The 17146-nt window shown below is 39.0% G+C and overlaps 1 protein-coding gene across 1 annotated transcript; it reads left to right on the top strand.

The window, feature by feature from the left end:
• The first annotated feature begins 427 nt into the window (after window positions 1-427).
• On the top strand, window positions 428-11922 carry LOC129399760 (melanoma antigen preferentially expressed in tumors-like). The gene is made up of 3 exons (XM_055121132.1): window positions 428-717; window positions 3559-4158; window positions 11409-11922. The coding sequence occupies exons 1-3, from the start codon at window positions 428-430 to the stop codon at window positions 11920-11922; spliced, it is 1404 nt and encodes a 467-aa protein (XP_054977107.1).
• Window positions 11923-17146: the final 5224 nt, after the last annotated feature.

The raw sequence follows: 17146 nt of genomic DNA, 5'->3' as shown, positions 1-17146 counted from the left end.
TTTATCCTCACAATCACTTTAAAGTTTGAAGGTTTGGCATTATGAACTTTAAGATAATGATTAGGGTGATATTTTTGTGTAGATGTTAAGTTTCTTGTAATTCGTTTGTGTCCTTTGGGCAAAAATATTGTGAAGAGGATAGCTAGCTTGTCAATTGTCTTTGCCTATATTTGATTTCAAATAACATTTTATCTTATACAATGTACATACTTATTTCCATATTTATATTTATGTGTATACATATATTTAGTCACGTGCATCTTGCTGCATTCTATACATTCTAAAAGGTCCTGAGGTGACAATCTGGTTTTGTATATATTGTTTAAGTGGATGACTAATTTCTAATTATTCTTGGAGTGAAATAGGAGTCTTTATATATCTTCTCAGGATTTTTAAATGTACCTCACCCTGAAGTAGGTTAACGAAGATGGACATAAAGGCTGTAGACACACTGCTGGATCTTTCTATAAAGAGTCTGCTGAGTAATGAGTCTGCAGCTATCCAGGCCTTGGGAGAACTCCCCATAGACCTCTTTGTTCCATTGTTTACTGCTGCCTTCTTGGGAAGACAGAAGGAGGTGCTAAAGGCAATGGTGAGAGTTTGGCCATTTCGATGTCTGCATATTGGGGCACTGCATCCACAAGAGTCAAACTATGACATCATGGAAGCCATGGTAGATGGTCTGCAACTCCTCCCTGCCCAAGCCTCTTCCTCAAGGTAAGACAAATTCAGTACAGGTACAGTGAGACAGCAGGGGAGTATGCTGGAATCTGGACCAGGGAAATACCAAGAGTCTCTCCAAAGTAAACAGTGGCGCATATTTAGAATATCTGAGAGACTACTGATCCAACAAAATTAAGTCACCTTAAATATTTCAATGAGAGTTCATAAAGTAAAACGTGGGAGGCTGCTGCTGCTACACGTGTGCGTTCAGTGGCCCAGAGCTGCCCCCCCACCTCCCAGGCCTCCCCAACAGAGAGACAGAGAGACAGGAAGACTGGGGGTGGGTGGGACCACAGGCTAATGGTGAAAATGGCCCATTTAATGCAGAGCTGTTAGCATACTTATAGAACATCTGAAGGGGGATTGAGGTAAGGACATAGGTGTGACTGATTATTTACATAGATAAACATTTGGTGGAGGAAATCTCTTGGGGTGATTAACTCACATAGACATTCTGTCTCCCAGGGACATCTACATTGCTTTTGTCTTTCCCTCTAGTTGTATAAGTTATCAATATTTGCAGTTGTTTGGAAAAACACAGTAAGAAACAAAGATCCCAATACTTAGTTCTCTGTGTTTTGAGAGCAAACAAGACTTTTAACACTTAGTTCTCTGGGCTCTGAGAGCAAGCAAGGCTTTTACCATAAATCCCAAACTAAGTCCTCGGGCCAGTTCAGCTTGCCCTTCCCCATGGAGGTCCTATCTCTTTTTTTTTAAAAAAAAAAAACCTTTTTATTAAATCACCATGTGGAAAGTTACAAAGTTCTCAGGTTTATATGTCTGTTATACAATATTCAAACACCCATCCCTTCACCAGTGCCCATATTCCACCACCAGAAACCCCAGTATACCCCCCGCCCCCACCCCCTACCCCCTACTGTATAACTAATGAATTTCACTTCATTTTTTCTTTACCTTGATTACATTCCATAATTCAACACAAAACTCACTATAGTTGTTGGAGTTTCCAACCAAGAGAGACAGACCTACTACATTTGATAATTAGTTTTTCATTGCTGGAAATGAAGAGATATGTAGCCCCACTGCTACAAGTACATAACTCTCTTTTTTTTTTCCTTTTTCCTTTTTTTTTCTTTTTCCCCCTCATCCCCCTTCCCGCGCCTCATAGTATGGTGTACGCCACGCCGCGTAGGCCAGCGTGGGGCTTTTGCTTAGTTCACAGTCCAGAGAGGTGGCTGCTACAGTAAAAACCTTCAAAATTTCAACAAAAACTTACTGTTATTATTTGGAGTTCCCCCCCCAAGTCAGACCAGTTCAAAAGGAACCGTTTCACATTGCTGGCAATTATAAATGTTAAGTCTTTGGATTTCTGTATAAAGTCCAGGGAAAATTCTGCCAGAAATTACATAGCCCAGCTCACAGTCCCAGTGCATTGCTGTAAGAAGTCTCTGAATTCAAAGTCCTAAGGCGCAGAGTGTCCGATTCGCGCTCAGTGGCTCCGGATTTATCTGGGCCGAGGGTGTGCCGGTTATGCCCCCTTCCCATGAGTTCCTGGGAGCCCCAAAAGTAAAAATCGAATACCTCTGGGTTTGGAGTCACAGAAGATGGTGCCTGCCACGTGGGTGCCGCCAGGCCGCCACTTTCCGTGCAGGAAGACAGGGTGGGGAGGAAAAAAATCCACCCCCGGCAGCACAGAGTTGTAGCCCAGTTCGCAGTCCCAGTGCATTGCTATCGGATGCTGCGCTGGATGCCCGAATGTGTTACATCTCTGGAATCAAAGTCTTTAGGCGCAGAGGGTCTGATTCGCGCTCAGCGGCTCCAGATTTATCTGGGCCGAGGGCGTTAGGTCCTATCTCTTAAGTTGAGAGTTTGCATCAAGACCATGCATTTATGCTTTCTAGAATGTCCCATTTCGATGCCAGGTAGCTTTGCCACTCGCCCTGGGTCCGTCCCAGTCTCAGGGCGGTATCTCCCTTTTGGGGTGTTAGAAACTACAGCAGCTGAAGCCTGAGTCAAGTAATTATGACCAAGTAATTATGCCCAGGAGTAAATCTATTTCAGCGTCAATCAACTCCCAAATATCAGGAGCATGGCATTAATGGTCTTCCTGTGTTTAACCAAAGAACATTGATCTATAGTAAAATAAAAAGTCTATAAAAAGTCTATAGGGGAAATAGAAAAGCAGGTACAAATATACATACAGCACTTCAAATACAAAGCAGTACAAATGCAAAGTTCAGAATTATCAGAAAGTTTTGACTTATAAGTAATTAAGACAGACTTGGGGAACTGTTACAATGAGAGGTAAAATAGAAAGGAGAGGTTAAAGGTAAACTTTTTTTAAAATTAGGCATGCTAGCAAAAGCTTGTTAAGCTTCACTGGGAGGAAGAAGGGGAAATTCACTGATGAAGCCTAAATCACTTAGGATTAATATCCAATGCAAAGGAAAGATTGAAGATAGACTTTAACCAAATTAGGGATGTTAGCAGGGGCATGGTAAGAGTCTCTGGAAGGAGGAAATAGGCAATTCACTGGTGAAGCCTAAACACTTAGGGTTGATTTCCAACACTTCTAAGTCTTATTAGCACCAATTATAGATTAGAACTGTTTGAGGATACTATGGCTGGATTTACTCTCTTATTCGATTGCATGAAGAGGTGACATGGGCATCAAGACTGGGGAGAATCATAGGCAGAGAAAGTATGGGGAAAAGAGTGAAGGATGCTTAAATTTTTTAAAGATTTTATATGTGAATGACATATGGAGTCAAAACCTGACACAAAATATTCTGCTCATACTTTGCATCATTGGTCTTGCTGGATTGTAAGAAAACATGCAGACTCTCACATGTTCTGTCTCCTTTTTCTTTACAGGGGCCCCAAACTAAGAATTCTTGATTTAAGGCAAGACCCAGAATACAGAATAACATGCTCTTACAGGGCCAAGTATCCTGTATGTTTTCTGTCTTGTATATATTCTCAGCACTCCATTCTTAATGTAGAAGAAGCAGGGCTTAATGCCAGGTTCCGTGGAAAGGTTACAACAGACTCTAGGTCTCAATCAGCCTGGGAACCCGTGGAATTATTAGTAGACCTTTCCTTCAATAGTGTCTTGAGAACAAAGCAATTTATTTCTTTCCTGAAGACTAAGATTGAACAGAACTTCGGGTTATTGCACCTCTGCTGCAGAAATTTGCAAATAGATAACCTCTCTGTGCACAAAAGTAGCCTGCAGATTGTGAATATGGTGTGCACTGATAGCCTCAAGTTGGAGAGGGCTCATCTGAGGGATGTCACCACCCTTTTGTCTCAGTCGAATCACCTGCAAAATCTCATCCTGTCTGATATCAAATTCAGATCATGTAAGGGGAAAAACTTCAAAATTTTTCTCACCTGTCTTGGGAAGCTTTACAACCTTGAGGAGCTGAGCTTGTCTTTCTTCTGCCTCACCAACCAACTGCACAAACTACTCAGGTGAGGTGGGGAGCAGGAATGAATCCATGCTTAAATATTCACGAGATTGTATTGTATTTTTATCTCAACTTGAGTATTTGTGGAAAATCAAAACTTGTCTAACCACAGAGAGTCATCATGTTGTGGGGAAAATAACAAGCTTTGAATGGGAAGTGATATTTGCTCTTTTTTCAGTGAGCCAATCATCGATTTGCAGACACTAATTTCTACAGACTAATACATCTAAGTCTGCAGATATGTTGACGGAAAAGTTTCTTTGTTCTATGAGCATTTACATCCACTTAGACAACAGTGGTATTCAGATGAATAAATATATCGTGCTGTAGCTCAGATGCATGTCTCCATCAACTGGCCACAAGAGTTAATACTGCCAGAATTTTTTGCGCATATAGTTTCCTTAGCTCTTACACCCTGAATTGAGACTTTGTGACCTGAGACCTAATTAGAGATTATCTTCACTTGATGCTTTTTTCAGATCCATCTTTACTAAATATATGAGTAAAGGCCACTACTGATTAAACTGTGTATCCAGTGATTTTGTCTTTCCATCTTACCCATATTTCTGTAAATATTGATGTCATATATATTTTAATTTTCTTATTTTTTATTTTTATTAGTGAATCACCATGAGATACAGTTACAGACTTATGAACTTTCATGTTTGCATTTTGTTTACATCCGTACACCAGTGCCCAATCCCCTCCATCCTTGTTCCTCCCACCCTCCACCCCATCCCCCCACCCGAACCAATCTCTGTGCAGGGCATTCCCTTTTGTTCTCTCTCTCATTTTGGGTGTTGTGGTTTGTAATAGAGGCACTGAGTGGCCATCGTTTTTGGTCTCTATTTTATTTTCAGTGCGCATATCCCGTGCGGGTCTTCAAGCCACACTTAACCAGGTATTCCCTTCTCTATCTGAGCTGCCCTTTCCTCCAGCGTGAGGCTAGCTTCCAAGCCATGGAGCCAACCTCCTGGTACTTATCTCTACTATTCTTGGGTGTTAGTCTCCTATTCTGTTATTTTATATTCCACAGATGAGTGTAATCTTTCTATGTCTGTCTCTCTCTTTCTGACTCATTTCACTTAGCATGATACTTTCCATGTTGATCCACATATATGCAAAGTTCATGACTTCATCTTTTCTAACAGCAGCATAGTATTCCATTGTGTCGATGTACCAAACTTTCTTTAATTAGTCATTTGTTCTCGGGCACTTGGGTTTTTTCAGATTCTAGCTTTTGTAAACAATGCTGCAATGAACATCAAGTGCAGATGTCATTTCGACTATACTTTTTTTGCCTTTCCAGGAGAGATTCCCAAGAGTGGTATAGTTGGTCAAATGGGAGCTCAATTTCTACTTTTTTGAGAAGTGGCTATACTGTTTTCCAAAAGGGCTGAACCAGTCAGCATTCCCACCAGCAGTGGAAGAGAGTCCCTTTCTCTTCACATTCATACCAACAGTGTTTCTTTTGTTCTTTTGGATGTGTGCCAGTATCTGTGGTGTGAGGTGGTATCTCATGGTTGTTTTGATCTGCATCTCTCTGATGATTAGTGATGAAGAGCATTTTTACATGTGCATTTTGGCCATTCATATTTATTCCTTGAGGAAATTTCTGTTCATTTCATTGCCCCATTATTTGATGGGGTTGGATGTTTTCTTCTTGTAGATTCCAACCAGTGCCTTGTATGTCCTATATATCAACCCTTTATCGGATGGGTATTAGGTGAATATTCTTTCCCATTCCATAGATTGTCTTTGTACTTTGGTCACTGTATATTTTGTGGTGCAGAAGCTTCTTAGTTTAATATAGTCCCATTTGTTTATCTCTGTTTCCACTTGGTTAGTCAGTGGCATATCATCTTTGAATATACCGTTACCTTCAATGTTGTTAAGGGTTTTGCCAACCTTGTCTTAAGTGTACCTTATGGATTCTGGTCTGATGTTTAGATCTTTAATCAATTTTGATCTGATTATTGTGCATGGTGATAAGTCGAGATCTAAACCCATTTTTTTGCAAGTGGTTGTCCAGTTATGCCAGCACCATTTGTTAAAGAGGCTTTCTTTGCTCCATTTCACATTTCTTGTTCCCTTATCAAAGATTAGATGTTCATACAATTGGGGTTGTGTGTAGGGATATTCCACCCTGTTCCATTGGTCTGCAGCTCTGCCTTTATTCTAGTACCATGCTGTTTTGATTATTACCATTTTATAGTAGAGTTTGAGGTTTGGAAGGATGATGCCTACCATCATCTTTTTCCCAAGAATTGCTTTAGCTATTCGTGGGCATTTATTGTTCCATATGAATTTCAGGAGTGTTTGCTCCATTTCTTTGAAGTTTTTCATGAGTATCCTTATAGGGATCGCATTGAATCTGTACAGCGCTTTGGGGAGTATTGCCATTTTGACAATGTTAATGCTTCCTATCCACGAGCAGGGAATATGTTCCCATTTCCTCGTGTCCTCTTTTATTCCATTGATTAGTGTTTTGTAGTTTTCTTTGTAGAGATCCTTCACCTCCTTAGTTAGGCTGATTCCCAGGTACTTGATTTTCTGGGGCACTATTGTGAATGGGATTGTTTTTTTTTCAAAGGACTACTTGGAAGGAAATAGTCTATACCTTGCTTGGGGGAAAGGCAAGGGTTTGGGACCATATTGCAGCATCAGGGTTTTCCCTTAGCTCTATGTCAGGGATCGTTCCTGGCAGAAATCAGGAACTACATAGGGTACCTGAAATGAAAACCTGCTTAGCTCCATACAAGGTAAACTTCTTACCTACTGTACTATCTTTCTGGACTATACTATGTTTCAAGGTGCAAATGGTCCCAGAATTTCTTTTTTTTTAATTTTTTATTATGTCACTTTCCTCTGTCTCGTTACTTGCATATAGGAATGCCATGAAATTTTGGGTATTGATTTTATAACCTGCAAATTTTCTGTACAAGTCTGTTCTTTCTAGGACTTTCTTGGTAGAGGTTTTATGTTTCTTTAGGTATAATATATCATCTGCGAGTAGTGAGATCTTGATTTCTTCCCTTCCTATCCGCATGCACTTAATGTCTATTTTTGCCTAATTGCTATTGCAAGTACTTCCAGTATTATATTAAATAGAAGTGGTGAGAGTGGACCTCCTTGTCTTGCTCCTGATCTTAGAGGGAAGGCCCTAAGTTTTTCTCCATTGAGAATGATGCTTGCCGTAGGTTTGTGGTAGATGGCTTTGACTATCTTGAGGAAAGTTCCTTCTTAACCCATTTTGGTGAGAGTTTTCACCATAAATAGGTGTTGGATCTTGTCAAATGCTTTCTCTGCATCTATTGAAATGATCATATGATTTTTATCTGTTTTTGTTGATATGGTGGATTATGTTGATTGATTTCCAATGTTAAACCATGCTTGCATCCCAGGGATGAATCCCACTTGGTCCTGGGGTATGATCTTTTTGATGAGTTGTTGGATTCTATTTGCTAATCTTTGTTGAGGATCTTTGCATCTGTGTTCATCAGGGATACTGGACTGTAGTTTTCGTTGTTCGTGGTGTCTTTGTTTGCTTTTAGCATTAGGAAGATATGTGCTTCATAGAAACTGTTTGGGAGAATTCCTGTTTCTTCAATTTCCTGCAAAAGCTTGAGGAGAACTGGTAATAGGTCCTCCTTAAATATTTGGAAGAATTCACTAGTCAATCCATCTGGTCCTGGGCTTTTGTTTTTGGGAAGACTTTTGATTACAGCTTCAATTTACTTGATATTAATGGGTCTATTCAGGTATTCCAAGTCTTCTTGGTTCAGTCTTGGGAGGTTATAGGAATCCAGGAATTTATCCATTTCTTCTAGGTCCTCTTGTTTAGTGGCATACAGACTCTCAAAGTAGAGACTTCTGATGATCTTTTGAATTTCACTTGTTTCTGTTGTGATGACCCCTTTATCATTTCTGATTTGTCTTTAGGGTTCTCTTTCTCTTTCGTTTTGACTCTTGCTAGTGGTATATCTGTCTTGTTTATTTTCTCAAAGAACCAGATCTTGGTTTCATTGACCTTTCGGATTGTTTTTTTTTTTGTTTCCATGTCATTAATTCTGATCTAAGTTTTATTACTTCTTTCCTTTTGCCTGGATGGGATTCCCTTTGTTGATCTTTTTCAATGTCTTTAGCTTTGAAGTCAAGGTATCTATGTAGGCCTTTTCTTCCTTGCTGAGGAATGCCTGCAAAGCTATAAATTTTCCTCTTAACACAGCTTTAGCTGTGTCCCATAGGTTTTGGTAGCTTGTGCCTTCATTCTCATTTCTTTCCAGTTACGTTTTGATTTCGTTCTTGACTTCCTTCCTGACCCACTCATTGTTCAACATCGAGTTGTTTACTTTCCAGTTGTTTGATTTGGTTCTCCTGGTTTGTATGTGATTAGCTTCTATCTTCAATGCATCATAGTCTGAAAAAATAGTTGTTACAATTTCTGTCTTCTTAATTCTATTGAGGTATATTTTGTGACGCAGCATGTGGTCTATTTTAGAAAATGTTTCGTGTGCACCAGAAAAGAATGTGTATTCTTTCTTTTGGGGGTGTAAGTCCCTATATAGGTCTGTTAGCCCTCTCTCTTCTATTTCTTCCTTCAGAGCCAGTGTTTCCTCGCTGAGTTTTGTTCTTGTTCATCTATCCAGAGGTGACAAGGCAGTGTTAAAATCTCTGACTACTATTGTATTGCTCGTGATATCCTCCTTAAAAATCTGCTAGCAGTTGTTTTAAGTACTTAGCTGTTCCCTCATTAGGTGCATATACATTTAAGAGTGTGATTTCTTACTGTTGTACATAACACTTGATAAATAGACAATGGCCGTCTCTGTCCTTTCTGATCTTTTTCAACCTGAAATCTATGTTGTTGGGTACTAGTATTGCCACCCCACGTTTTTGAGGGAGTTGTTTGCTTGCAAGACTGTCTTCCATTCTTTAACTTTGAGTCTGTGTTTGTTCTGATTGTTCACATGTGTTTCTTGTAAGCAGCAGAATGTTGGTTTCAGTTTCTGGATCCATTTTGCCACTCTGTGTCTCTTGATAAGTGCATTTAGACCATTGACACTGAGAGAGATGGGGTTTTTCTGCCATCTTTCTATAAGGGTTTGTTGCTCTTTTTTTTGCTAAAGAATTTTGTTTATTATACACTTATGTTCTGTTCATAATTGGGTTATATAGAAAATTTTAGGTGAAGCTCTCTTTCTTTGACTCTTCCAAAATATGCTGGCTTTTGACTCTCAGTCTGGTTACAAAATAAGATATCATTATGAATACTTTTCTTTTGTAGGAAATCTAGTATAATTTTTTAATTTATTAAAATTTATCGAATCACCATGTGGAAAGTTACAAAGCTTTCAGGTTTAAGTCTCAGTTATACAATGCTCGAACACCCATCCCTTTACAAGTGCACATATTCCACCACCAAGAATCACAGTACACCTCCCCTTCACCTCCCCAGCCCCCCACTCCACATGTGTAACTGGTAAATTTCACTTTACTTAAGGGTTTGTTGCTCTTATGGGTGTTTTCTTTCTTGTGTTACAGGAGTCCTTTTAGTCCTTCTTTCAAGTTTGGTTTTGAGTCTATGAAGCTTCTGAGCTGTGTTTATCTATAAAATGATGTATCGTTTCTTTGAGTTTGAGTGAGAGTTTGGCTGGATAAAGTATTCTTGCTGAGGCTTTCATTTCATTGAGTTTTTTCACTATATTCCACCATTGTCTTCGGGCTTGAAAGGTTCCCTCTGATAGGTCTGCTCAAATTCTTAGGGGTGCTCCTTTGTATGTGATTTCTTTCTTTGACCTTGCTGCTTTCAGTATTGTGTCTCTATCTGTGGCATCCATCATTCTGACTATGATATGCCTTCGAGTCTTTTTATTAGGATTTTTTTAGCTGGCAGCCTTCTGACTTCTTGGATCTGGATGTTTGCATTCTCTAACTCTGGGAAGTTTTCAGCAATGATTTCTTTAACTGTGGTTTTTTCATTGGGTTTGGCTCCCTGTCCTTCCGGTACTCCAATGATTCTAATGTTGTTCCTGTTGGAGTCATCTCCTAGGTCTCTGATTCGTCTCAGATCTATTTTGAGGTCTCTTCCCATTGTTTGTTTTTGCCTGTACCATTTCTGCTGCTCGTCTTCAAGTTCACTGATTCTGTCTTTGGCTGTAGACATTCTACTGTTGAGGGCACCTATTGAGTTTTTAAATTCATCTATTGAATCCTTCATTTGTGACATTTCTTTTTGTAGTTTTCTTATTTCTGCTCTAATTTCCTCCTGTATTTTCTCAGCTATCCATTCCCCCATTTCTTTCACTTCTTCCTTTAATTTTCTGTATGACTGTTCCATTGATTCTTTGAGTTCCTTGAACATCCTCAGCATTTCATCTCGGAATTCTTCTTCAGAGAGATAATATTTGTGGGTACCCCATGTTGAGGATTTGGGACTCTTTTCTTCCTCCTCTACTCGTAGTGGGTATTTGTGCTGTTTCTTCATGTTGTTGTGGATCTATAGAGGTAAAGACTTTAAATTCACTGGCACTGTTCCCTCTTATTGCCAGAAAGAGTTCTGAATAAGATAGACTTTGGTCAACCTTCTCCTCATTTAGAGTACGTCTTTCCTCTTGGTCATTTTCTGTGACTCATGATAGGCATCTAATGCATCATTGGGTGAGATGTTGTTTCCTATTGGGCTTTATGCAACTTCTTGAATATACTTGTTTTTTGGTGGAATTGGAGTTGGCCAGAAGATTATTGTCATATTGTGTTTGAGGTAGCCAGAACGCTTTCCACCAAATTAGATAATAAGGGTTGGGATGGGAGTCAAGAGTGCTGGGAGTGGAAAATATAACTGCGGCCACCAACCCCACAGAAGGCCACACCCACTTTTGATTAGGCCACACCCCTTCAGTGGAGGCCACACCCCCAGCCAGTCCCTTGTTAATGTCCAGTCTACAGGCACAGATGCTCACAGATGGTCACAGCCGGGATGGTCCTGGCAGGAGTTCTTGGGGAGCACAGGGCTGTATGGGAAGCAATGTCATAAACATTTTAAAGATTAAGAGCCCAGGTCTTATGGTGTAAAGTAAATGCCCCAATATCATACCACTTTGTAGTCTAAATTTCAAAGCTCTTTTTCATAAAAATTTATGTTGCAAATTATATACAATTTATCATAGAGCCTTATGTAGGTATAAGTCAGGGTTCACTGCTCTGGTCCATTATTTAGTTTTCTGGAATAATCTTTGTTTTCTTTTTCTACAGAGTCCTGAAACCTCAGTTGAATATGCTGATTCTCACTTTCTGTGGTCTTTCTAACAGAGATATCATTGCCCTATCACAGAGCACTCAGGCCACAAGTGTAAAGCTACTGAAACTAAGTAACAACCAGTTAATCTGGGGATTTCATGAACCATTGATAAATCTGCTTGAGAGGGTGTCAGGAACCCTGCAATACCTGGAGATAAACAACTGCCAAATCACTGACTCTAGTCTCTTTGCTATCCTCCCAGCACTATGCCAGTGTTCTCACCTCCGTATTTTTAGTTTTGCTTGCAATAGCATTACTGTGCCTTTACTCATGACCCTTGTGCAAAACATAACAACCTTGACGGAACTGAAGTATGTGAGTTATCCTGTTCCTTTGGATTGCTATGAACAACGGGATTTTAATGGTAATTTGGACGAAGAGAAACTTGCTGAAGTACAGGCCCAATTGAAGTTGATGCTACAGGTGGCACAGCGGGAAGACATGAAGTGGTTTGCTTTTCCTGTGTGATGTTCACAGTACAAGGAATTTTTTCAGCACTGATGTACAGATATTAAAACATCATTATTAGGGTTTCTCAGGGTGGCTTATACTTGTCTGTTGCTTTATTGATACACATTACAACCCCGGGTCAACATGTTAAAACACTAATGGATTGGTTTCCTGAAGGCAATCAGAATTTGTGAAGACATGTGTATGTTCCTTGTACTGTGTTTAAGAGACATACTCTGCTCAATCTGTGCTGCCCCTTATGCTGTTGGATAGCAGCTCAGCCCTCAGCCCAAGACTTAACTGGTACCTTCTCATGTAGGTTTTATCTTATCTATTTGAATAGATTTTCTGGCCTTCTTATTCTTAACTTAAGGTGCACGTTCACTTCATGATACGTATCATTCCTTATGTCATTATTCCCTGTGCACTGTTCAGTAAGATACATACTAGCTTTACTCAGAATTTGAGTACTCTGAAAAGTGAAGGTATCTGTTAAATACACAATGTCTAGCCAAGATTTAATAAGAAGCAGAGGATGAAAACTATCTAATTGGTAACTTACTTATATTTCTGACATGTTGAAATGAAATGACATACTGCATGTCAAAGACCCTTAAAAGAATGCAGCTTGTTTGTGTATCATTTATATTTTGATATATAGTTTTGTATATAAGGTTTAGTAAACAAGTAGGTCCTGTAGAGTTTTTTGTTGTTGAAATGAAAACTGGCTGCATTTTGAAGATTTAAAAAGTAGAATGTCAAATAAAGACATGTTGATATTTTGAAATAATACTTCAAAATGAGGAAACTATAGTTAAAAACCTGAAACAGAAATGCAAAATGAGTTAATAATTAGTAATCTTGTCAATATTTTGTAATATTATACCAGGTAAAGTAATGCAAGATTGTTAATCTGCTCATGTTGCTTACATTTTTAATGATATACTGCACTTCAAGAACTTAAACATGAAACTTAAATATTTCCACATTTAAATTATGTCTGTATACATTCTTTAATTTTGTGCTAAATAAAATAATTTAAGAATTTAAATCACCTGTACATTTTATCTTCTTTGGTTTGTACTTTTTTATGTACTTCATATTATATATCTATTACACTACATAGCACTGGAATATGAACTCCTCACAAGCAGAATTTTTCCTGTGTTTAATAATCACGTATTTTTCTTTCCTTTTTTTCTCTTTTCTGATATTTTTCACACCTGTGGTCTACTGACATTGCTAATTTATAGCAAAGCAAAATATTTAACCCAGACCTATTTTTTATCTGTAAGACAACCAATACAAAGCCCTTTCCCCCTGTAAACTTTTTTATATACTCACATTGGGCTTTTACATTCTGGGCCATCCTGCTTAAGTCACCCTGCTGGGTAGCCACTAAGGAAAATTTCTTTGCCCCAGTGCCCACTGACGATACCTCAACTATTTCAACAAATCTAACCCTGTTTAGCTTTCTTTGCCTTGCCTTTCAAAACCTCAGTAAAGGTGAAAACATCTAGGGACTGGAGCGATAGTACAGTGGGTAGGGGGTTTGTTTTGCATGAAGTGACCAGGATGATTCAATCCCCAGCACCCTATACATTCCTTCTGACCTGCCAGGATGATTGATCCCTGAAAGCAAAGCCAGGAGTCATAACTGAGCATCATTGGGTGTGGCCCAAAAATCAAAATCAAAGTAAAAATCTCTAGAGCAACAAACAAAAGTTCTTTCAGATATACAATGTTCCAACACCAATCCTACCAGTAATGAACCCCTCACTCCATCAATATCTCCAGATTCCCTCCGATCCCAGCCTTCCCCCATAGAGCAGGCATATAACAAATTTATTCCATATTACTTGACCTAATAAAACTTAAAGGTATGGCAAATAGAATTTTCATAAAATAAATCAATGTCTGCCATGGAGGCAGAGGGAGGGTGGGAAAGGGGGGTATACCAGGGATATTGGTGGTGGGGAATGTTCACTGGTGGAGGGATGGATGTTTGATCATTGTGTGATTGTAACCCAAACATGAAAGCTTGTAACTATCTCATGGTGATTCAATAAAATTTAAAAGAAAAAAGTAAATATGTGATGCTAAATGGCTATGTTTTTTAACTTTTCTTAATTTAGTAGAAGACAACCATTTGCACCATCAGTGAGTGCCATACTCAATGCTACATGATGGGAAGTTTCTGCTATCCTTTATAGGAGCTCATCTTTAAATTCACCCTGAGATTAAGAAATATTTCATGATCGGGTTTCAGGCATACATTGTTTCAATATCAATCCCTTCACCAGTGCCCACTTCCCTGGACCAGTATGTCTCTACTAGGGGCACGTTTTAATATATAAGTTCATATATTGTGGGTTACAGTAGTGTTACTGATAGAGTTTCATACATAATACTTTACCACATTTCTATTCCACTTCCTCCTCCCAGTTGAATTTCCCTCCACCATTTTTTGTAATTTATTTTATTCTTTAATTAGTGAATCACCATGAGGGTACAGATACAGATTCATACATTTTCAAGCTTGTTTTTCCCTCATACAATGTTCGCAAACATATCCCTCCACCAGTGCCCATTCTCCACCAACAATAAGCCCAGTATCCCTCACATCCCCCAATCCCATCTCCCTCCCCACCCCACCCTGCCTCTGTGGCAGGGCATTCCCTTTTGTTCTCTCTCTCCATTGGGTGTTGTGGTTTGCAAGAGGGGTATTGAGTGGTCATTGTGTTCAGTCTCTAGTCTATTTTCAGCACGAATCTGCCTTCCCAGGCGGGATCTCCAACCACATTTTACTTGGTGTTCCCTTCTCTATCTGAGCTGCCTTTTTCCCCAGCATGTGAGACCAGCTTCCAAGCCATGGAGCCAACCTAATGCTTCTTGCCAAACTCATTTCAAGGCTATGAATTCCCTAAACTGTTGCTTGTTCACGGAGTTCTGTATAGTTTCTTCAAATATAAGTGATAATATATCTGGATAGAGTATTCTTGGTGAGCTGTTCTTTCCTTGAATTATTTTACTATATCCTTCCATATTCTTCTAGCTCATAGAGCTCTTATTTGATAGATCTGTTGTACACCTTGTGAACTTTTATTTGCATATAAGGTCCTTCTTTGCTCTTACTGCATTCATTATTCTGTCTCAATCTTTATATTTTGTCAGTTTGAGTGTAAATTGTCTTGTAGTGATTCTTAGGTAGGCGTATTTTCATTGGGACTCTCCAAAACTCTTGAATCTCAGTGCCTATAATACTTAACTCTGGTAAGTTGTTATCAATGATAATTTTAACTATTGTTTGTTCACAACAAAATTGCCTTCTATTTTCAGGGACTCCTGAGATTATTTCATTGTTTCTCTTGAACTCATCCCATAATTCTCTGGTATGTGTTCATTTCTTTGCAGACTATTTTTTACGTTCTGCTGTTTCCTAGCAGTTTCTTCTTTCTCACATTTGAGCACCTAAATATTTTTGCTCAGTTTCTGTTATTATGTTAATAACTTTATTATATTGAGTTTTTTAATTTTTATTTTATTGAATCACCATGAGATAGTTACAAGCTTTCATGTTTGGGTTACAATCTCATAATAAACAAACACCCACCCCCTTCACCAGTGAACATTCCCCACCAACAATATCCCAGGTATATCCCCCTTCCCACCCTCTCCCTGCCTCCGTGGCAGAGAATATTCCCCATAATCTCTCTTTACTTTTGGGCATTATGGCTTGCAACACAGACACTGAGACTTCATCATGTTTGTTCCATTATCTACTTTCAGCATACATCTCCCATCCCAATTGGTTCCTCCAGCCATAATTTTCTTAGTGATCCCTTCTCTATTCCATCTGCCTTCTTCCCTCCACTCATGAAGCAGTCTTCCGGCTATGGGGCAATCCTCCTGCCCTTGTATCTCCAGGTACCAGCCCGTGTCAGGGCTCCTTCCCAGAGCCACGTTTTTAACCAATTCCCAGGAAAGCCGTTTTTCAGCTTTGGTCTGCGGGGACAGGAATTGAGGGACAACACACACGCACCCAAGCGGAAATGTTCCGTGCATCCTCTGTCATCTCATCGAGGTACCAGCCCAGGGCAGGTTTTCCATCCCGGAGTCCCAGCCGCATCAGCGGCCTTGAGTTATATTGAGTTCTTATATCACCTATATCTACTGACATTTTATATTACGTACTATGTTCTTCATTTCTGTCAATTCTGGATGTAATCATATTTCATTTTGATTCTCATAATTTCTTGTGCTTTGTTTACTACCTGTGCTATTGTTTCTTTGAACTCATTGAACATCCTCATCATAGTGTCACTATAGACACTGTCTGAAATTTTACTGATGTTTGTTAATCTTTTCGGTAATATAGTTTTCACTCATTCAGCTTGAGGAGTTCTATATATTTTCTATATTGATTTTCTAGTGTTCTGGCTGTGCTTGGGAGTGAGTGTTTGTAGCTAACTCCCTGGAAGATGCTGAGGGATGAAGTTGATGATTGATCTATATTCTTTTTCCATCCTAAAAGAATAACAGTAAAAATTACTGTGAGTAGCATGTAATTTGTTGAGTATATTTGTCGCACTTCTCCATAAGCAAATTCACACTATAGGAACTGTGGTGTGGGACCACATGATTAATATGAAGCAGGTCAGGTGTGAAGGCTGATGGGATCCATCTGGTAGGAAGGGATTCTGATCCTAGACAGAAATAGCCCCAGTGATATCAGCCAGAGGGAATCCTCACCTGGAAAGGTAGAGCAACAAGCAGAAGGTCAAGAAGGAGCTGTGGTGTGAGCCTTAAATATGGTGAGGGATGGGTGTGGAGGTTGCTGGGATCTACCCTTTCGGGAGTCACTTTGTTGTGTTAATAGTGTTATATCTTAGTTTAGATCAGATAGAAATGAGAAAATTGTATATTCTTTCTGTTTCTGCTTCTGGGTTCTAAAAATTTGGTTCTAAAAATTTGCATATAACATAATTTAAGTTTGTCTCTGCCTCCTTCACTCTTTTTAAGATCTAGTAGTCCCAAAATTTTGATGTTTGCTTTTCTATGCAATCCAATCATTTCTTTAAAATTTCATTACTTTTCTCGAGTCCCATTTCTCTCTTCATTCTTCATCCATTTGAGTCATTGCTATAAGTTTATATTTAATTGCTGGTATAATTTTATTTCAACTTCAAGAACAATTTTATGTTTAAAGGTATTTTTAAAATTTTATTGATTAACTGTGATA

Source organism: Sorex araneus, chromosome X, assembly GCF_027595985.1.
Source record: "Sorex araneus isolate mSorAra2 chromosome X, mSorAra2.pri, whole genome shotgun sequence".
Classification (NCBI taxonomy): Eukaryota; Metazoa; Chordata; class Mammalia; order Eulipotyphla; family Soricidae; genus Sorex; species Sorex araneus.
Note: the sequence above shows the minus strand (reverse complement) of the source record. Positions and strands in the feature narration are given on the sequence as shown.

What these genes read in the sequence shown, in the direction of transcription:
- LOC129399760 (XM_055121132.1), top strand. Translation starts at nt 428, where the DNA reads ATGGACATAAAGGCTGTAGACACACTGCTGGATCTTTCTATAAAGAGT. An exon ending in GCCCAAGCCTCTTCCTCAAG is followed by an intron (nt 718 to 3,558) that starts GTAAGACAAATT and finishes TTTTCTTTACAG; the next exon opens with GGGCCCCAAACTAAGAATTC. An exon ending in CAACTGCACAAACTACTCAG is followed by an intron (nt 4,159 to 11,408) that starts GTGAGGTGGGGA and finishes CTTTTTCTACAG; the next exon opens with AGTCCTGAAACCTCAGTTGA.